Source organism: Mycetomoellerius zeteki, unplaced genomic scaffold (genome assembly GCF_001594055.1).
Source record: "Mycetomoellerius zeteki isolate Tzet28-1 unplaced genomic scaffold, Tzet1.0 scaffold562, whole genome shotgun sequence".
NCBI classification, from domain to species: Eukaryota; Metazoa; Arthropoda; class Insecta; order Hymenoptera; family Formicidae; genus Mycetomoellerius; species Mycetomoellerius zeteki.
The window spans coordinates 10438-32591 of record NW_017257569.1 but is presented as its reverse complement, the minus strand read 5'-3'; the positions used below and the strand labels follow the sequence as shown (position 1 = coordinate 32591).

At 34.0% G+C, this 22154-nt stretch overlaps 3 protein-coding genes across 6 annotated transcripts; 1 reads left to right on the top strand and 2 right to left on the bottom strand.

Moving 5' to 3' along the window:
- Nucleotides 1–8235: 8235 nt before the first annotated feature.
- Nucleotides 8236–15497, bottom strand: Trxr1 (Thioredoxin reductase 1). 4 transcript variants are annotated; one of them, XM_018456182.1, is made up of 9 exons: nucleotides 15157–15497; nucleotides 14385–15012; nucleotides 10794–11017; nucleotides 10285–10412; nucleotides 9904–10133; nucleotides 9591–9805; nucleotides 9327–9509; nucleotides 8786–9144; nucleotides 8236–8698 (listed from the first exon to the last, which is right to left on the bottom strand). In XM_018456182.1, the coding sequence occupies exons 1-9, from the start codon at nucleotides 15382–15384 to the stop codon at nucleotides 8569–8571; spliced, it is 2325 nt and encodes a 774-aa protein (XP_018311684.1). In that variant the 5' UTR covers nucleotides 15385–15497; the 3' UTR covers nucleotides 8236–8568. The 4 variants fall into 4 exon arrangements, with proteins under 4 accessions (XP_018311684.1, XP_018311683.1, XP_018311685.1 ...); XM_018456181.1 differs by having other exon boundaries at nucleotides 14385–15497; XM_018456183.1 differs by lacking the exons at nucleotides 14385–15012; nucleotides 15157–15497 and adding an exon at nucleotides 11304–11545 and having other exon boundaries at nucleotides 8238–8698.
- sni (SDR family oxidoreductase sniffer) lies at nucleotides 11686–17863 on the top strand. The gene is made up of 5 exons (XM_018456185.1): nucleotides 11686–11822; nucleotides 13249–13300; nucleotides 16714–16904; nucleotides 16988–17140; nucleotides 17638–17863. The coding sequence occupies exons 1-5, from the start codon at nucleotides 11697–11699 to the stop codon at nucleotides 17860–17862; spliced, it is 747 nt and encodes a 248-aa protein (XP_018311687.1). The 5' UTR covers nucleotides 11686–11696; the 3' UTR covers nucleotide 17863.
- Nucleotides 17864–19357: 1494 nt separating this feature from the next.
- Nucleotides 19358–20761, bottom strand: BCL7-like (chromatin remodeling complex subunit BCL7B-like protein). Its single transcript, XM_018456179.1, has 4 exons — nucleotides 20482–20761; nucleotides 19868–19943; nucleotides 19681–19786; nucleotides 19358–19591 (listed from the first exon to the last, which is right to left on the bottom strand). The coding sequence occupies exons 1-4, from the start codon at nucleotides 20571–20573 to the stop codon at nucleotides 19473–19475; spliced, it is 393 nt and encodes a 130-aa protein (XP_018311681.1). The 5' UTR covers nucleotides 20574–20761; the 3' UTR covers nucleotides 19358–19472.
- Nucleotides 20762–22154: the final 1393 nt, after the last annotated feature.

The window sequence follows — 22154 nt, the reverse complement described above, 5'->3', positions numbered from 1 at the left end:
TATATACGTGAATTTTACAAAATCTGCTAAATCTGCCGCTCCTGGTTGGGGGTAATACCTGCGCGAAATAGGGGCCCGTAATTTTCTTCACCCGGGGCCGGTTTTTCTCTCTACGGCCCTGGTAGTACTTATATGAATCCAGATTTAAAGAGTGAGAGTTTTAAAGAAATATTGATAAAAAGACTGCCACTGTATGACGAGTGGGGTTTATTGGATCTTTAATGTAATTACTTCACATTTAGTGATAGAAAATTAAAATACAAAAGAAGTAGAAGTCTTGAAAGTAAAGATATTACATATAAATAGTTATAACAATTATATTAAAATTAATAATAATAGACGGAGAATGTTAACGTACGTTTTTAAAAAAGGTTACTTTTTAACAAATATATAATAATATATGTGGAATTGTTTAATGACATATTTTTGGCTCGAAAAATTAACAATTATTTTTTTACGATGGTTTTATTTTTGTCTCATTAAAATAAATCGTGATTTTTTAAAAATATTTTATCAATATGTCGTAGATAACGGTATATATACATGGTATATATAATATATATGGACACACATTTTGTTTTGTTATGTAAATACTGTCTAATTCAACATATGTTAAAGAAAATGAGGTTATCAAAAAAGAGAGATGTATATGGTATTATTCTATAATACCAAAAATGATATTCAAATATATTTTAGGTTGTATTAACATAGAATGCGTATAAGAAAAATTAAAAAATGTTACAAAGTAATAAATAATAAAATAACCGGACTCTACCCAGGTAGTAAAGTATTGACTATTTGACGTAACTAATTGGTCATTCTTAACGAATCTAACGTTTTATCATCGTAAAAGTGACATGGATTCCTCACAGTCACGTAACGTCATATTAACTAATGTCGAATCGAAAATACGTCGTTATTTTCGATTTATTAATATAAATAAATGACATTAATTGATCACTAATAACATTACCAATACGTTGTCGATTAATCATTTATCTGACACTAAGGCTGTGTTCCAAAATTGTTTGCCAGCGCTGGCAGCACTGTTAACACCGTTCCAAAAATCATCGTAGGACGCTGTGGCAGTGCTGCGAGAGAGTAAAGACGTCACTAATTTTGTCGTCATTTCCTGCTGTGGCTGCTGTGGCTAAAGAGGTGAAGCAGTTATAGCACAAAGATGGCGGAAAAGATGGAGGAGTTAATTTTAATTGATGCTGAGAGTAATACTGAATTTAAAATAAATATTTCGGTAGAAGATGCTGAGAAAGCAAGAAGTAGTGAATAGATTTATAATTTTTTTGTCAGCTTTTTGTGGTCACATTTATTTATTCATACTTCGAATAATTATATATAATTTCGACTAATTCTGAATCCGAATCACTACTCTTTATCACTAGAATTGAATGCTAATTTTATAATGGTTTCAAATAAAAATTTTTTCTGTATGGTGTTCTCTCCATACTTCTAGGTTATTTGTTTCTTTTCGCTGAAGTCGCTATACGTTAACAGCACTCAAATATCGTTCCAAAATGAAAGCTGCGTTTGCATGAAAAGCATGCTTACTAAAATTGGAACTCTATTGGTAGCATGCATTTATGACAACATACACGCAGCACTGGCAATCAATTTTGGAACACAGCCTTGACGTTGTAAATATTATAATAGCTGATAGCAAGAGCTTTTCAAAACACTATAATGAAGTTCGTTTTCATTAAGTACTTTCCGAGTTATGAGACTCGAAAGTTACAGTCTTCAGCATTACCACCGAAATTCTAAATTTATTAACGTGAGTCCCTTTGCCTCTCACGATTCGGAGTGCTTAATAAACGTGAGTCCCCTTGCCTCTCACATCGGGGTGCTTGATTAACGGTACTCTAAAAACTATTTGCAGTTTTTGCGAAATGATTTACCCCATTACCTTGAGAATGTCGATCTTCACACAAGACTCAATGGCTGCGTTCAGCAGACTCAACAGTTTTGCAACCGTTTTATGATTGTCTGCTGAGATAGGACCATTCTTCTAGATCTAAAAGTATGATCCAATTAGTGCGAAGGAAACTTCCAACAGTTGCAAAACAAACGTTCTGCTGAACGCAGCCATTGCTTGGTTCCAGCATGATGGTGCACCACCGCATTACCACTGAAGAGTGCATTGCTTCTTACATCGAAGATTCCCTCAGAAATGAATTGGACGTAATGGACCTGTAGCATGGCCATCACGTTCCCCCGACCTATATATTTCCGCTTGATTTTTTTTCTTATTAAAAGACATTGTTTTTGCACGAGCGCCGACAAAAAATGACATGAAAGAACGAATATCACAAGCATGTCAAATGTTATTAGAAATTTGTTACTGAGTTCGATTCAGCATTACTGTTTTTTACTATAACGTTGCATTGATGTTCAGGGAAACGTTTTTGAGCATTTATTAAATTCGTAAGGCGTTTATTTTTAGTTCATTTTTTATGTACATAGTGTGTACTATAACATTAATAGCACGATAAAACACCCCGACGTGAGAGGCAAGGGAACTCACGTTAATCAAGCACTCCGACATGAAAAGTAAGGGGACTCACGTTAATCAAGCAGCCCGAATCATGAGAGGCAAGGGGACTTACGTTAATAAATTTAGGGTTTCGGTGCTAATGCTAAAGACTGTAACTTTCACAAAAAAAAATGAATTCCTGATTCACGTATATTTTTATTCTTGTATGCTATTTACTTTCATTTAAGTATAAAATATTCTCTTCAATTATAAATGTTCACTGACGTCAATAATAAATAGATTTGTGCACACACACACAAAGTATATTTTATTCTTAAAATTGTTCTTGTTTCTAAAATCATTACATGGTTCTAACAAACTCAATCGCATTATTTAGAAACTAACTATCTTGATCAAAAAGTTCCCGGAATTACCACCAGGTGATGCTCTGAGTCAGCTGATTTGAGTTCTGTTTTTTTGGTTAGGTTGCCACATCTATCATTGACATTTCCACCAAATTTTATCGCCATAGCTTGACATTTGTAAAAGTTACGCCGTCTTGAGTACATCTACCTCTGCACGTGTTTTCGATTTTTTATAGTTTTAAAAATGGAGTTGAATTTGCAACGAGTTTGTATTAAATTTTTTGACCAAGAACGAAACGAATACCATCCAACAGCCATCGAATTCACCCGATATGGGTGATCCCTGCGATTTTTTTCTGTTCGATTGAGTCAAAAAACCACTACTAAGAGGTAATGGAAAAATCGAAGACGGCTCTGATGGCTATACCAACAATAGAGTTCCAGAAATGTTTCGAGAGCTGGATCAAGCGCTGGCATAAGTGCGTTGCAGTCGAGTGCGGGGAGTACTTTGAAGGGGATAATATCACTTTTGATGAATAACCTTGTATTTTGAATTTTCTGAATGAATTCCGGGAACTTTTTGATCAAGGTAGTATTTATTCTTGGATTTAGAATTACAAATTTAAAAATTTGCTGGCAGGCGGCAACAATAGGTGCGTTCGGCAATGTAAATCTGAGATATGAGCTAGCAGATGGTGAGCTTAATCACGTGATCTTCGAGCCGAGTGCCAAAAATTAATTTTGGACGCGTCCAAACGATACAGAGCTGTCATTTAATGCCATTTAAGGTTATAGCAAATGTTTAGAAGATCCCGGCCGCCTCAAATTTTGATAAAAATGCACTCAATCGGTGCGTTTTCTCGTAAAAATAAAGATTTGACAAGAAAAAAGTGTCGCTCTGCTCTGGGAATTGAGATATTAATCATTAAAGTCGACAACTATTCAGGTTAGGAAATCTGTCACAGCAGTGGTTCACTGTTTTAAAAACACAAATTCACTGTTTTAGCTGAGTATTTATTTTTAATGCAGAGAATTTGTAGCGTTACTTACAAGTAACCTATTTCAACTGCGTAGAAAAGATTCGGGCGAAACTTTGCGAACGCGCGCACCGACCAGGACCTCTGAAAAGATTATGGCCAATATTCATAGTAAGTTCTTATTTTAAAATCGTCTTAAGTAATGTCTTAAGTCGCTAATGCGGCCCTCTGATTAGTTTATGACATCTTAAGACGGTCTTAAATATAAAATCCGACTATGAATACCGGCCTATGAATTCAATTTAGGCGCGAAAACTTGCATTAGCTCTACGAGCTCGATCTTTGAATCCAGAGTGGATTGAGGAGCTCGATTAGCTCTAGAAATGTTAATACCGAACGCAGATGAAATGACATGTAGCTGAAAGATACGAGTTGCCGAACGATTTGCGAGGTGAAAGAGCAAACGGATGCCTCCGAATTTGCAATGCCGAACGCACCTAGTATGTATAAAGGCCCCCTTAGTAATATCAAGATGTCGGAAGTGTATGGGTGTAGTGAATAACGTTTGACGATGGTATTGTGAGTGAACTGTTGCATTCGTGAAACATACCTCTAAATGTGGTTCAATCTTTAAGGGTGGATGAAATATTCAGCTCGTCCTAATGTTTCTCACAGTTATATTGCAAATGGGGATGCGCGAACAGCCGGCCGACTTTGTTACTGCGACGCGAAGAGACGGTTACCTATACATGCGGGCGGATTTTCCGCGGCGGATACGCGGATCTGCTATCCACAGTTAAATAGGTGAGATGAGCAACGAATCCGTCACGGCGGATCCGCCTGTGTGTGCAGCCAGCGTTCTCTACCATTGTGACGAGGTTGACCGTCTGTTTGCATCATTATTTGCAATATGGCTAACGGAGGTAGAACGGTCTCAGCATTTCACTTGCCTTTGAGTCACATTAGTAGAGTTTGATTCAGTTTTTCCTTGAGAGCTTGTACTCCGTGCACATTAGGACTCCTAATTTAGGAGGCATGCTCTATAAATGTGGGACTTCATTTACAAAGCTATCGTCACTTACTACAGCATTGGTTTCTGTCATCTTGATGTTACTGGAAAGCATACTGGGGGTTTGAAATAAATTGACAAAGGTATCAATGAAGAAAAAATAATGCTAATACAAGCATATTTAATGATGAACAAGTGTAACTTTATTCTTTTATTGAAATAAAATTTGTTTTGAACTAAGAATATAATTTATTTTATTTTAAGACTAATTAATTTTTAATTGGAAATTGTTTATTCTTGGCACTATTTTAAGCATAAAATATTCTTCGATTAAAGCATTTATGCATTCTTTTAAGAATTCATTTTTTTGTATGTTCGAGTCTCATAACTCGGAAAGTACTTAATGAAAACGAACTTCATTATAGTGTTTTGAAAAGCTCTTGCTATCAGCTATTAAATTCTGGAATCAAAAATATGGTGTTCCATTTTGAAAAATCGATGTGACCTTGACCTGACCTTAACGACGCCATCCAAGGTCAAATCAATAGTACCTTCTTATGTCCCCCCTCCGAACCATACAACTTTTATTTGAAACATTTTTCCGTATCTACCATAGTTTTCGAGAAATCTTAATGCATTATTTAAAATAGGACACCCTGTATATGTATACATACGTATCTCAATTTTCACTTTTCACATTTTTATAGAGAAAAAAAAAATTATTATACATGAGACCGATATTTTGGATAATATGGGAAAAGAAAATTTTCTTCTGGCTCTCGAAATTAATTAGTAATATTAAAGCAAATAAGAGTAGAGCGCAAATATTAGAAAGCAATAAAATTTACAGTATAATTTTAGCACTTAGACTTTATACATATCGTTCAAATGTTTCGATTCTTCTAAAATTATACTGTAAATTTTATTGCGCTCTGATACCTGTATTCTACTTTCATTTGTCTTAATTTTGCTAGTGAAATTTAAATGTATAATTTATAAAACAATTTATTTTTAATTATATTATAACACAAAAAATATAATGTAATAAAACTTATGTCTTTTTTTATATCTAGGAGTGCTTTAAATGAAAAAATATATTTTTTAGAACATCAAAATTGTAATTCAACATTTCAAAAATATTAAAAATATTATATAAAAAAAAATCAGGATGAGCTTCCTAACCATCGGAATAATTAATTATAATTTCAAAAATTTTTGGATACATTAGTTTTACATTTTCTTTATTTCGAGAATTTCGAAATTTCTTTTCCTTTTTTTTTCTTTTTTTACTGCATTCTTATCTGGATTTAATTCTGGCATTTATACTCTCGAGGTGAGGAAGATCACCATGACTAGTTAATAATTGTTATATTCTATGTATGTGAGTTTATTAGTTGTCTCTGAAGAAGGCTCAAAAATGAGCCGAAACATGTAAGCGCTTTAGTAAAATAAAGAAGTTTTACGCTACGATAGTCGTGTTATTTGCGCAACGTCTCCCGCGCTTGACTCCTATTGCCCTTGTTCTTTCCTTGTTTTTTTATTTATAAGGAGTCTTAGTCAGGTTGATTTATTATACGTTATTAAAAATATATATAACATTTTGTTACAAATATTTTTAAAAAAAGAGTCTCCAAGGGAAGTATCAATTTCTTGAGCTCTCGACAATTGGAAATGAAATCTATTTACCACGAAATTGAAACGTCATGTTTATAGAAACGTCATGTTTAGGAAGTTGCGGCAACAAAGTTGATATTTTGCGAAGATGACAAACAGATGCAGTATAGCTGCGATTAAATAGTTAGATTTATTGCATAATTTATAGCATATTGTATATCTTACATCGTTTTTTAATTGTCTTGACTAATGCCGATATTGCGGATAATTAACCCTAGCACACTGGGGTCCCAGAAATCCCGCCCAATGCAATTTGCTAAATCGAGATTTTTTTGTGTTTCTGAACTTTCTTTTTCTTTGAACCTTATTATATATATCTCGAAGCTCCTTTTAATTCTATCGAGTTTTACACATTATGGATTTATTCCTTAATCAATTCTCCATATCATTGAAAAAAAATTAATTAAAATATATCCTTTTATGAAAATTATGGTAACAAATATTTTCTATTTATAATATTTATTTTATTTTTTTAATGTAAATTTGTATCATTGCACCAACTATGGAAATTATAAAAATTCAAAAATGTAGATAATTGGAATAAGATGATGTTATATTTAAATAAGGTTTATAATAATTTACATTTTCGTAAATTAAAAAATATAAAAATATATTAAGTAAATTCGCTGTTTCAATAACATAAATCGTATTATATGCAAATATAAATTGGATTTCACGGATTATCTTATTTTTCTTCATTCTTAACCATGATATAAAGCCACAATTATAATAAATAATGAGCATTCCAATTTAGATGAAATATATGTGATTCTTTTTATAATGTAATAATACTTAATTATAAGAATGTGATCAGTAAGTTTCCTATCATTATCATACTTGAATAATACATATCATTGATGTAAAAATCACTATCGTTAATCACGTTAAATTATTCATTCTCAGAGTTTAATTGCATCTAAGTTCTATTAATTTGATGTATAAATATGATCAAAGAGTTTCCATTTTTTTCCTAATATTCAATATTAAAAATCACATAAACATAAAATTATATGAAATTATGTAAAAACTGTATAAATATTTTCTCTGAACAGCGCAATTTGTACTTATATCTGCTATCTTGTATTATACATATATCAGAGAGAAACCTGATAAGAGTGGATCACGTATGTCCCGGCCTTTTCGTGTACCAAATCTCGTAGGATAATGTCCACGTTTTATGGTTCTCTTCCGTGCTATTACATGGGTTAAGCCTTGTGTCCACGATGCTAGAAATTGGTCCGAGATCTCGGAGAGAGAAAGAATTAACCAATCACATTTAAACAATTTAGTCACTTGATCAATGCGATTGGTCAATTCTTTCTTCATCCGAGATCTCGGACGGATTTCTAGCATCGTAGACACTGGGCTTTAGACAAGGACTATCAAAGTTAATAATTCATCCTTGTCTAATCCATACAATAGCATGGAAAAGAACCACAAAAACGTAGACTACGAGGTTTGATATATAAAAAAGATCGGCATAATAACCACTCTCAGGTGTGTCTCTGGTTATATAAAAATTATCTTGAACATAAAGTAAGAAAAATATTGCCGTGTTTATTTTATATATACATTCTGTTTAAATAGGAAATTTACTTTGATTATTGAACGATCTATTTTTATTTATAAAAGGAATTGTTTTAGGAGATACAGCTATAATCATGTAAATCACAACTTCAATATTTTATTAATAGTGATTTATTATTATTGCTATCAAATAAGCATCACGATAATTTTTTGCGTCGATAACGCGTATGATATAAGGCGCATTCCTTAGAAAAATAATATGTATAAAAAGTGACATTATGTGACGTGTAACGGATTACAATCATCTGTTCTCTCTTTTTCTGGATTTTATATCCTTTTGCTATTTATTTTATGTAATACTGCGGTAATTCAGCGTTTTTATACGTAAGAACGGAAAAACTGTTTCAGCCAAAAGATATTCAGCTGATCTCTGCCATAGGAGTACGGGCTGTAATCTGCTAACGGATAATCGGTATAAATCTGTGAATAAAATCGAGATAAACACGATGATGCTACGTGCATATCGAGTTAACTGCAACAACTTTGCGGTTTAGGATCCAAGCCTGAACGTTTAGTAATATTTATGCGTGTAAACTCCTCCGCTACAGTTGGATGAATACCAACAGTAGACTTCAGTTTCGGGATTGTTAAGCCACATCTATAAAAATATAATAAAATATGAGTTATGGAATTCTGAAAATTTTTGAAGAAATTATTGACGAATCATTTTTTGGATAGAACTTACTTAATAGCAGCTGCGAATCCTTGAATCACTTCGCCTGCGTTGGGTCCGACAAAGTGCATTCCGAGCACCGTTTCATCGCCATGTCTAAGCGCAATAACCTTCACGTAACAACGATCGACGTTCTTCTGGGGTACAAAGAATTCCGTTGGTTTGTAGTACGCGTGAAAAATCTCTATCTCCTGTTCTCCGTGGAGCACGATTGCCGCTTCTTCGCTCAACCCGACGCATCCATATTCCAAAGGAGTGAATACTGTTGTCGCTACATTTGTGTAATCCATTTGCTCGGTTGAATTACCATACAATCTTCTAGCTAGCAGTTTACCCGCGTGTATAGCAACGGGCGTTAATTCAGGTTTTTTCTGCAAAAAACATCCAAAAAATAATCATGTTTTATATTACATTAAAACTTTCTATTATATATTTGTAATTTAACTCGTAATTTAATATGAGAAATATTAAAATGATAAAAATATCTAGAATTATCTAAATTGTGTTCTAACATATTTTCGATATAAAATCATAAAATATTGAAAAAACTTACATAAAGTACGTCGCCAACCGCGTAAACGTTTGGAACATTCGTTTGTTCGTTAACTGCGTCAATCTTACCAGTTTCTGTAACAAGTTTCAATCCGGCGTTTTCCGGTTTCAGTTCTTGAGTAAGCGATCGTCGACCGATAGCAAATAGAACAGTATCATACACGTCTTGATGAATTTGGCCATCCTAAAAAAATTATATTTTATTACACTCTAATGTAGACTAATTTTTTCATTTGCACATATAAGTTTGTCAACAAATGCATACCTTGTCGATCCAGTCAGCTAGAAGACGGCCATCCTCTTGTTTTGAAACTTTCTTAAGCTTTGCTTGATAATTAAACTTCACGCCGCGTTGCTGCATCTCATCGGCAATATGGGTTGCCATTTGCTGATCAAATCCACGCAACACCAACGATCGAATTATTAGCGTTGTATCGTAACCTAAGCCATTAAGAAAGCCGGCACATTCCAGACCAATATCTATATCTTATCATTAAGGAAAATTTTAATCTGCACGTTTGCATAATTACAATAGAAAATCTAGAAACAAAATCGCGTAAAATGACGTTAAAGGATACATCCAGCGCCGATAATAAGAGTTTTCCCTGGAGCACGTTCCAAACTGAAGATATCGTCGCTACTTATACCATATTCTATAGCACCAGGAATATCGGGATATCTAGGTCTACCACCTACTGCAATTAATATATTTTTAGCTGTAAGAACTTTTTCTTCCCCCTTCTTGGTAACTCCAACTACTGTGTGTGCGTCTTTGAAATGTCCAAGAGCGTTGAAGTATTCAACTTTCCTACAAGTAAATATTTAATACAGATAAATATATACAGATCGAGTAAACAAAAATTAAATAATACAGATATGAATAACATAAATTAATACATGAAGATGAATAATATGGACATTAATTGATATATAAACAGAAAAATTAGAAAACAATTAACTTTGTCCTAAGCTCAACGCGAGTCACCCAGTTCACAGACTTGACATGATTTTGTACAGCGGTTCTCAAGGCTTCCCAGTCAATTTTTACAGACTTGGGATCCAACTGCCAACCGAATGTTGCTGCTTCCTAAAAACGAGATTCACAAATTAGACATGAATCTTTTACATCACTTTAATTACAATAGCTGCTTTCCATTTCTACTCGATGGTACAAATATGAGAAACTAAAGTTATGTATTTTATATTTGGATAGATGTCACTACTTGCTTAATTTAATGATAAGGTTACCACATAACACAGGTTTATAATCTCATTTTTAATATGGTTTACCAAGCCTCAGTAAAGCATGCAGTCCCAAGTTTGTACAGATTGTAGGTAAAAATTCAGTTGACTCTCACTTGTCAAAATGAAAAGAAATTTGCATTCAACAGAGTTATGACTTTAAATGAGAATTATCTGAGTTTTGATGTAAATGGAAAGCAAATAATAATTAGGAACATTTGTATACATGAACAGCTTCACCGAGCAATGCAGCTTGATGCATGAGTTTTTTCGGTATACATCCTACGTTGACACAAGTACCACCCAAACCCCAAGTAGTCCCAAGAGGAGAAGGAGTCACATAATCCAAAACTGCTACCTTCGCTCCCAGTCCAACAGCTTCCTTAGCTGCTGCCAAGCCACCAGATCCTCCGCCAATGACCAAGAGATCATAATCATAGCCATGATCCGCTGAAAAATGATTTGACTTTTTAATGAAAAATGACTTTTTAAAGAGGTAAATTCTAAAAAAAATTAAGCGTTACACAGCGTTATAAAAAATAAAAGTTTTCCATGGACAACACGGACGTCTAAAAAAACAACGCGTAGAGGACATGTCAAAATCTGTTATCCTTTGACATAAATCAGAGATAAACAGTCGTGAGGAACATTCGAGTTCGCGCGCCAGCCGATGACGCAATTTTTACACAACGAACCGCAATCGTAATTATTCTCAGTCATTCCCCTAAACACTCACTGCACATGCAGGCCATCGCGCTTCTGCCGTAGACGAGACCGGCGTCGCATCCGGCAAAGAGCGACTGCCGACCCGTTAACCTGAGCAACTTGGCGTGCGCACATTGAGATGACACGAGCCGCGCGAACACCGTCAGTGTCGCCATGATAATCGGCGACATACAATGATGCAATTCACGATTGTCGGAGCACGTGACGTCAGCTGTCAGTGACGCTCCGTGCTGCGCACCGACGAGAGTGAGGACTGTGAGGACTCCGAAACGCGTATCATTGCGCTAAGTTAGCCGCACGAACACCCCCGCCACCGCGCTCTTCGACCGCGGTTCACCACAGTTCACCACGACGCCGGTCGTCCGAACGTCTTGGTGGTCTTGGTATCCGGAAACCGAGCGCGATGAGATCGATCCTTATAACTGGCTGCAACCGCGGTTTGGGCCTTGGCCTGGTGAGGCATCTGGTCGACTCACCGAGACCGCCAGACTACATCTTCGCGACTTGCCGTGACGCGAACAAGGCGACGGTAAGATCGCGGGATGGGACGGGATACATCCCGTTTTGTTTCGTTTGTTCGAATCGAAAAAAAGACTGTCACTAATTGTCACGCGTTACGCAACTTATCTATTTTGCAGAAAAAAAACGGTACTTACCGATCGGTGCCATCGCGACTCTTTTTGCTCCTTTCGTAAAAGAATAAATTTTTTCCACGATTTATCTTACGCGTCACTGGAATGTCAAAGTGTTAAAGTCTCTTGTCGTTTGACCCTACTGAAGTTCAGTAACTGAACTCGATGCGAGCCGCGAACGATGGTTAAACCACACTGACACCGCGACGTCACCGGCGAACGCGTCCTCGTAACTGTAAGTCTCCGTCACCGCCATCTATTATACGGTTCCTCGTCATCCTCCACGATTTTCCCCTCTCATCGTCGCGATTTCGCTATGAATCAGCGAACGCAATACTCGATTTCAATATCGTTGCGCAAGCCGACCGATATACATTTCTACCAAGATAGATTAATCTCGGTTTTAGTTTACTATATTTATCCTTTTCTAATTTTTAGTACCAGAAAAAGAGATAAAATAAATTAAACCAAGATTAAAGTTAATCTACATTGGTAGAAACAGGCACTAGAGAGAATCTCGATACTCTAAAAAGTGAAATCTCATTCTTGAGGACTGAAAATTAAGTCACTCTTTTTCAAAAGATTAAAGTTACGTAGTTCTAGTCTTCTTGCTACCAATATAGTTTAATTTTAATCTCGGTTTAACTAACTCTTCATCTTTTTCCAGTTCTGAGAATTAGAAAAAGATAAAGAGTAAGTTGAACTGAGATTAAAGTTAATCTACGTTGGTAGAAACGGGCCTTAAAGTGAGATTCCATTTTAAAAAATTTAGAGAATATACTAGTAGAAATAAATCTTCTTCTAATTCTTATTCTTCTAGTTTTACGAATTATGCCTGTTTATACCAAGCAATGTAGAATTAACTTTACTCTTGATTTGACTTACTTTTCATTTTTTTTTCTAGTTCTATGAATTAGAAAAAGATAAAGGAGTAAGTTAAACCGAGATTAAAGTTAATCAACGAGGTGTTTTAAAATCTCAAATGTGAATACACAACTGAGTAACTAAAAGTTAAGTTAAAGTTAATTAACATTGATAGAAATAAACCTGATGCCCGTTTCTACTAATATAGTTTAATTTTAATCTCGATTCAACAAAAGCTTCATTTTTTTCTAAAAGTTAAAAAAAGATAAAAAGTAAGTAAGAGCTAAGATTAAAGTTAATCTACATTGGTAAAAATAGGTATGAGTTGATTTTTCACGCTATCATATTACACGTGTCTGATTAAAGTATTATCGAGATAATCGCGCAGACTTCGCTGCCCATGTTTGAATGGAATGCGTTTAAATGGAAAGAGGAAAAAAATGAGCAAAATCTTTACAGGAATTACGCGCGCTCGCTGACAAATCGTCGGCTATACAGATCATCGAGATAGGTAAGCCAAAATTCTTGCTATTCTGTTACGAATTGCGGATTAAACTTAACGGTATAAATTAGGTCATTATTCGCTAAATTTACGTCGATTAGCACAGAGAAATTTGAAATTTTTTAATCGTTCGACGGAAAGAATTGATACTTTTTAATACTTTTATCGTGGTGAAAAAAATGTTTTGTAAAAAAAAAGAAATGAGATGCAAGACTTGCAATAATTATATCTGATGAAATCTCTCGAAATTTTGATATTTCAATTGTGTGATTCATTTTTTATTCTGTAAAGTGCATGACGCGTAAAGTGTATCATTTTATCTTTGTTTTATTTAACATTCGGTGAACAGCAAGGATAACATGATATATCATGCGCATTATGCGTTTTACGGAATACAGCCTAAGAATGCTGGATTCTTTAAATATCAAGGCTATACATGCATAATAAAATCATTGTAAAGTTTCAATATTATTTTTGTTGAAATTTCAATCCTTGTTAGAATATTTAACGGTGAAAATGATTTGTAAATTAACTTTCCTAGATCTAATTTTGTAACAATTTTTAAAAGCGTAAATAAGGGTTTAGTCTTATAATATTTCGTTTGCAAATCACTGTCGTGAAGAGCGAATATTACACTGTAATAATATTCTATTCGAAATGTAATTGCAACAATTGTATAATTCTAAATTGAAATTTTTAATTTTCTTTTGTTCACCATAAACTTCAATGATTTGAATCAAATGAAGATCGATTGTTCAGATTTAAATTAAAAATCAAACTAGATTGCAATTAAAAGAATTCGAATTGTAAAAATTTCGTTTGTTTTCTGAATTTTATTGACAATGAGATTCGTACTATTCTTTAAGCGTGTTAACCAAAATAGCTAAACAAATGCACATAAATTAAAAAATATATAACTGGTTATACCAGTTATAGCGCGATGATGAAATCACGCATACGACAATGACGTAAAACAATGACATAAACAAAATTTCAACAGTTTAATTTTAAGATAGGAACACGTTATGGTGATTGAGTATTTGTACAGAAGCATGTTTAAATTCCCGGTTAAAGAAAAATGCTAATATCTTACTTGTATGTGACGTGGGAAGAATATTTTTCTGCTTTTCTTGATTATCCACTTTATTATCGACGTTGCTGTCTATCTCCACTTTGTTCTCCGCTTCGTTTTTTATTTCATTCTCCATATCGTCTTCCGTTTTGTTCCGGACTTTATTTTCTACCTTTTCTATCTGGTCCTCCATTTGATTCTCCACCTCAACATGATTCTCCGTTTTGGTCTCCAGTTTATTCTCTGTCTTGTCCATCTGATTCTCTACTTTATTTTCTATTTTACTCTCGATATCATCGTCCGTTTTACTTTCCGCTTTATTTTCTACTTTGTCTACTTCATTTTCTATGTTATTCTCGATGTCATCCTCCGTTTTAGCCGGCAGTTTAGTCTCTGTCTTGTCTATCTGGTTCTGCACTTTGTTCTCCACTTCATTCTCGATAACACTTTCCCTTTTGCTCCATTCTTCTTTATTCTCTACTTCGTCTATCTGGTCTTCTACCTTGTTCTCCACCTTGTTCTTGACATTGTCCTCCGTGTTGGTCTCCAGTTCATTCTCCGTCTTGTCTATCCGATTCTCTATTTTGTTCTTCACTTTGTTTTCCACTTCAGTCTCAACATCACCTTCCGTTTTGTTCCTCTCTTTATTCTCTACTTCGTCTGTCTGACTCTCTATTTTAACATCGTCCTCTGTTTTGACCTCCGATTTATTCTCTGTCTTGTTCCTCTGGTTCTCCACTTTGATCTCCACTTCATTCTCTATATCACCCTGCGTTTTGGTTCCCACTTTATCCTCCGTCTTGTCTACCTGGTTTTCCACCGTGTTCTCCACTTTATTCTCCACATCTCTCTCCATTTTATCCTCAGCTTTATTCTCGTCCTTGTTATTCAGCTGCTTCTTCGCTTTATTCCGCGCTTTGTGCTCCTCAACTTCTCGATCGCTCGAATCAGAATCGACGATTTGCGATTTTTCGCAACATATCAACCACGCTTTCGCCTTATTCAGTTTACGCGCTTTCATATTCGCGACCGTGCACCAGACAGATGCGAAATGAGGAAAAATAAAATCCGAATACAATCAAAACCGTCTACAGCGAAACACGTCGCGAACATTCCTATCGTAGAAAAAAAGACGCCATTTTGCTAAGCTTGATCGATACTAATCAACGTGCTATCTGATAACATCTAGCTTTAAAATTTTTTACTTAAGAAACGTTAAAGATTAATTCTTTCTTGCACGCGATAAGGAGATCAATTTTTTTTATTCTTATCGACGAGCGACATGCGACTTGTATTCGTTAAAATGTGATAATGAGAAGCATCACATTACTCGAAAAGTCAAATTCATCATGCGTTGATGCATGACATACAGAAATATATCTCTACGTTACATCTCGTATAATGTAATAATTTCATCGATCAATGTGAAACACTCAACGAGATAACAACATATATCACATGTTCTTCGTATTTCTTAAATAATTTAATAAATAAGAACAGTGTATTGCGAAACTGACTGATTCTTTAAATTCTTTTAATTCCTTCACACGCTTCGTTTGCCGCGGCCTTTTGTTTTATAATTAGCATTCCGCCAAAGTGGAACAATTCTTGCAACATGGCTAGCACTTTAACAGTCTAGAAATCTTTGAAAATAGATAAACTTGTTTTCGTCATTTACTCCTTTATCTGTTTTATAGATATTAAAATGAAATAAAAATAATTAACTAAGCTAAAACTTTTATATATATATATTTTTTTAGAAATATAGTTTTAACATGTATTCATTAGAATGAGCAAATATGTATTAATTTGAATGATAAGGTGACGAATTTTTCCAAAAGTCTTTCTTTTTTCCCGAAAGGATTATAAATTTTAATTAATGTGGTATCAAACTTGTGCTAATATTTATTTCATTATTTTATTAAAAATGAATTATGAATTATAACCTTATCACGTAAAATTGAAACAAAATTTCTTTAATTTTATTACAGTCTAATGAAAATATAAAAAGTGCTGTGTCACGCCATCGTGTTAGTAAGCCTTCATTGACATATGCTATACACCCATGCTCTGACAAATGCTTGTGTATAATATAAAAGAATCAAATTTATCAAATATTTACCGTGCACACAAAACTGACCTTTCTTTTCACAAACATCTAAGGCCTGTTCTTTTTGACTGAACTTTTGCACCAATTCATCTTTCTTCCTCCTGGAGACAAAAGGAAGAAAGATGAATTGGTGCAAAAGTTCAACTAAAAAGAACAGGCCTCTAGTTTAGCGATTTAGCATAAATCATCGAGTTCTAGCATCGATTGTTCGCGAAAAAACTTTACACTGCCTTTTTACAGATTTAACGGATACGGATAGCTACAAGAGGGTCGTAGATACGGTGAAGGAAAGGGTAAATGGCGCTGGTCTTAACGTTCTCTTCAACAACGCTGGTATTTCCAGTAAATTTACGCGTCTTGGTCTTGTAAAGAAACAGCAGATTACTGACGCTTTTCTCATCAATACCGTGGCACCGATTATGCTAACAAAGGTACACCTACAGTTCTTTTACATTCATGAATATTACATTACCGAATAACATCTGTTCATAACAGAAGTAATAATTGATTTAAGGCTTTCCTGCCGCTACTTAAAATAGCTGCGAAAAATTCCGAGGATAAAACGGGATTAAGTGTAAGAAGAGCAGCAGTTATTAATATGACATCTATCCTGGGCAGTATTACCGAAAATAGCGACGGTGGTTTTTATCCTTACAGATGCAGCAAGGTAAAACTTTAACCTTCCAGAACTGATAGTCTGTTGGGCCCACTTAATTATAAATCTCTTTGTCAAAAATGTCAATTCAATTTTCTTTATGTCACATCTACGTTTGGATTATTCTTATTACAATATATTTATATATTTTAGTATATTCTTTTTTATACGTATTAATGCACAGACTATGATATTATGTCATTTTAATTCCTTGAAATTAGTGCCACTTTAATTCCCTGAAATTAGTGCCTTTTAATTAATATAAATTAAATAGGTCTTACAGATGTTATTTTGGCATCAATTCCATCGATTTAAAACTTAAATATTGAAATGCATAATTAAGTTTTGATAAAATTTATAAAGTATATTATTGTATGTATAATTTATAAATTTTTAAGTTTTAAAATTAGGAAACCTACATTACACTTTGGAATTAATCAATACGCATCTTGTATCGTTAAACTTGAAACAATTTTGCGAAATCTTATTTAATCTCACTTACAAAACAGGCGGCGCTTAACGCGGCGACAAAATCGATGAGCGTCGATTTAAAAGCAGATGGGATTTTGGTGGCGTGTTTGCATCCAGGATGGGTGCGAACCGATCTGGGTGGCAGCAACGCTCCAATGGACGTCGACAACAGCGTCAGTTGCATTCTGAATACCTTAAACTCGTTAACGGAAAAACAAACCGGTTTTTTCGTACAGTATGATAGTAAAATATTGCCCTGGTAAAGTGATCAAATAAAATATTTAATAAATGAATTTTTTTTATACAATATTATATATGGATTTTTAAATACTTTAAATTAATATTAAACATACATTCTGCGTTTTTGTAAAAAAAATCATAAATATACATATATTTTAATTTGAAAAAACTGTAAAACAAGAATATTCTTCACGTTTTCGATTCGTTTCCTCAAATTTTAACTTAATGTCTCGTTAAACACAATTTAAGGAAAATTCACGATTTATGGAAATATTTTTACAAATTAAATATTTCCACAAATTACACGCACTGTTTTACATTTTGGAATACTCACTATAACAATTAGTAAGAATATCTTTAAATATAAAGATATTCTTACTAACATTTATATCTTTATACAAACATACTACAAATGTTTTATAATATTTTTAAGCGATGTATAATATGCACTGATTAAGAGATCAACTATTTTATTCGTATGAGTCCAAGCTTATTTTGTACATGTCACGGTGCTATAACGCAGAGGAATGCAAGTTCTCCTATAGTATTAATGAATAAAATGATATTCGAGATATATACAATGATTTTTAAGGACTATCAGAAGCGTGAACTGTATATAAAGGTATGTCTTTTTAGCACTTGACTTTTTTGTTTTTGCAAAATTAATTATAATACTATTCAGTAGTTTGCACGGATACTTCTTGATGCAACAATAATCATTATAGCAAGAAAAGTATAGTTTCGAAAAAAAAATAATACTGCAGTGTGTAAGTGTTACTAATTAATTGCCGCGAATGTACAATCCGCTTTTATTATCAAGCATTTTTCAATGTTTGAAGTCACTTTTACAATCTCATACTCTAGAATCTTTAAGTTAAGAGTAGAACATATACATATATATTACTTTATTGTTTCTGAAACGTGTTACAATCACCTCATACTCTTTCACTGAAAACTTTTAATTTTTTAATCAACTTCTTATAAACTGAAATATAAATCGAGGATCGAGATTGAACTCAGAACCTACTGACGAATTAATTGTTTCTACTCAGACTACGCATCACTTTTAGCAAGATTATATAGAAACAAGAATTTAATAAACCGATTGGGATGGCGTGTAATGCGGTTGATTTGTAATCAACAGATCTCAAGTTCAATTCCAAACTTCATTATTCTATATGCATTGTATAAGTAATTGATTCAAGGATTAAATATTTAATATAAAAACAACATACATACATAAACGGATTGAGCACTCGCCTGATGTTATATTCAATTAATCGATCATTGTTTCTAATTTCTAAATTCAATAGGGAAGCTCGTAATAAATTCATATGTGAAAAAATAAATTCCGTTATACATAATTTAAAATGTTTCATAGGATCGATACTATTTGCACTTACATAAGTATATGTATGTATATATAATATATATATAATATATATATAATATATATATAATTTATATCTCACTAAATTTGAACGAAACAGAAAAGAAACTTTTCTTGTGAGCCATATTGAGAAGTCATAATCAAAAATTTATCAAGTGCAAGTTCACGAGAAAGAGATAGATTCCTAAATGTCACAATCCCTATACAACATGATTATTGGCGGTGATGCTTTTAAGTCAAACATTAGTCAGTCTTTAATCTCTTAGGTGCAGGTTCGCTGTTTTGTGAATTCGAGTCTTCTGAAAAGCCCAAATGTGCAGAGAAATCTGTCAATCCTTGAGAATCACTAACAGTAGAGAAACCTAGTGTGTAAAAAAAATCCATATTTCATGTTAATCAACGACAATAATTTTCACAAACAGTTTCCACAAATTACTAAAACCAAACTCACATGTATTGGAATCTTCTGTAAGACCGAAATTGGAATTCGATGACTCTATTCCTCCTTTCCTTGGTAAACCATTTTCCTTGTCAGAAACTGTCTTTCCTTTTTTCTTCTATAAAATAAAACAATTTATTCTTAACTATTTGCTTTGATGAATTTTAATCAGTATGTATCATATTCTTGCGTGAAATACCTGATCGAGCGTCGAAATTGGAACCCATTTATATATTTTCATAGTTGTTTCTCCTATTGTGACCCATTTCTTTTCCCTGCGATCATATATGTATTCAGAATTCTATCCATTTCTTTTAATAATTAATTTAAGAGCAAATAGAATGTAAGAGCAAAAACATTCGTTGTGCAATAAAAAATAAAGGAAAGATCTTTCAGTTTTCATAGCTAAACCATGTATTATTAAGTATACATTTGTCCTTGTTTCTGTGACAAATTCCATCACTCTATCCAAAGTTCAACTATGAAATCTTCAATCGAATTGACAATATTTTTATCCGAACATTTGTTTTTAGCAGATTAAAAGCTTCTGTCATACAGCTTTCATATAATTTTGAATATTTTGATACTCGAAACGAATATTTCAACTTCGAACATTAGTAACTGTCTCGCAGTCTTTTATCAATACGTACATCCGATATCACGCCCTTCTGATAATTAAACAAAACAAAAGCACTGGTTTCACTTTTTGTGTATGATCCATGAGCATCGAATACGATAAATGACAAACGTAAGACCTGTCAATTCCATTCATTCGCCTTTTTCTCTCCCTCCGACACAACACAGGAAACTTACCAATGACGGACTTTATCAACTACTTGCATTACACGTTTAATGTCATCCTTGGCACGACTACGAGTCTCCGCGCGTACTGACCGCGACATCATGTTATTTGTTCACGCGCGATTAAATTACCGGGAATCAATTAATGCACCAGTTACGCGGCACTGCACGGCACCAAAGATACCGGGACATCCGTGGGACAAAAGCAGCGAGAGGTTAAGAAAGGTGACAGAAACCAAGAAGTCCAAGAACCTCTAATAACACCCACGATTCCCACTTCTACATTCAACCCACTGAGCTCGATACATACTGGAGGGAGCCATCAGCATGAAAACGGTGGTGGGAGGCGGCCCGACTGTGCGAGAGTGACAGCCATGCCCGATGGGTATCTCTGCTTCACTTTGGTAGTATTACCATCGTTAAAAACATTAGCCTCAGTTGTGCCTGCGAGATGTTGCAAGATATTGCCAGATACGTCCTGTTTGTTAAAAAAATAAAAAATAAAAAATGGTTCATCATTGCCTAATAAATAATTGCAAAAGTATTGGGATAAAAGACGATGTTACTTTTCATAGGTAAATATAATTAAAATTATTTAAAACGTGTACGTATATACTGCGATATACTGTTACATTATTTCAAGCTCTAAAACGTCTTCTCCGAGGAAAATTTTACTCGAAATATATAATCACATAATGTATACTATATCATATTGAGTAAAATTTTTTTCGGAAAGGACGTTTTGGAATTTAGCCTCAGATAACCCAGTCTGTACAGATAGGTTAGCGGAATATCTATGCGATCAATGAATAAATATCGCCTTTCATTAAAATACTTTTGCAGTTATTTATTAGGCAATGATGTACTATTTTTTTATTTTTTATTTTTTTAACAAACAGGACTTGCATCTTATTGGCATATTCCGTTAAAACTAAAAATATAGACCAAACAGATTCAAGAGCTCACTGAGCGCTTAGTAAGCGGTCGTGGTACTGAATGCACTCAATATCTCGCAGGCACAACTGAGGCTAATGTTTTTAGCGACGGTAATACCACTAAAGTGAAGCAGAGATACCCATCGGGCATGGCTGTCACTCTCGCACAGTCGAGCCGCCTCCCACCATTGTTTTCATGCTGATGGCTCTCTCCAGTATGGCTACGTTTACACCGTGCATTTAGGCCGCAGCCTATACAATAGATGTCCTTGCTTATCCTGTAGGTTAAACAAAGACACCTATCGTATAGGTCGCGGACTAAGTATACGGTGTAAATGTAGCTTATGTATCGAGCTCAGTGCTTCAACCCCTTTGGGTCTTCTACTTTTTCTTTCTCTGATGGCCGAGCTACTAGCGATCCATGAAAATCTTGTAATCGTTCAACCATTAAAGCGAGCTCCTTATCTCTTGTTGCTTGTGCTTTTAAACCAAGTTCCTTTAATTCAGGAGATGTGGTAGGTCTCATTGGTATATTGTCAATATCCAAACATGAATAATCAGTGTACTTTGAGTCTAGCTCATCTTCAAAAAACTGTGATTCTTTCATGATATTAGATTCTTCCATGGTGTCTCGACTATTGAAAAATGACATCAAAGGGGTTAGAAAAACTAAGGGTAATTATGGACACCGACGAGATATTATTAAAGACTGACATCCTTATAGGAGTTCGCGTCCTTGTTAATATTGAA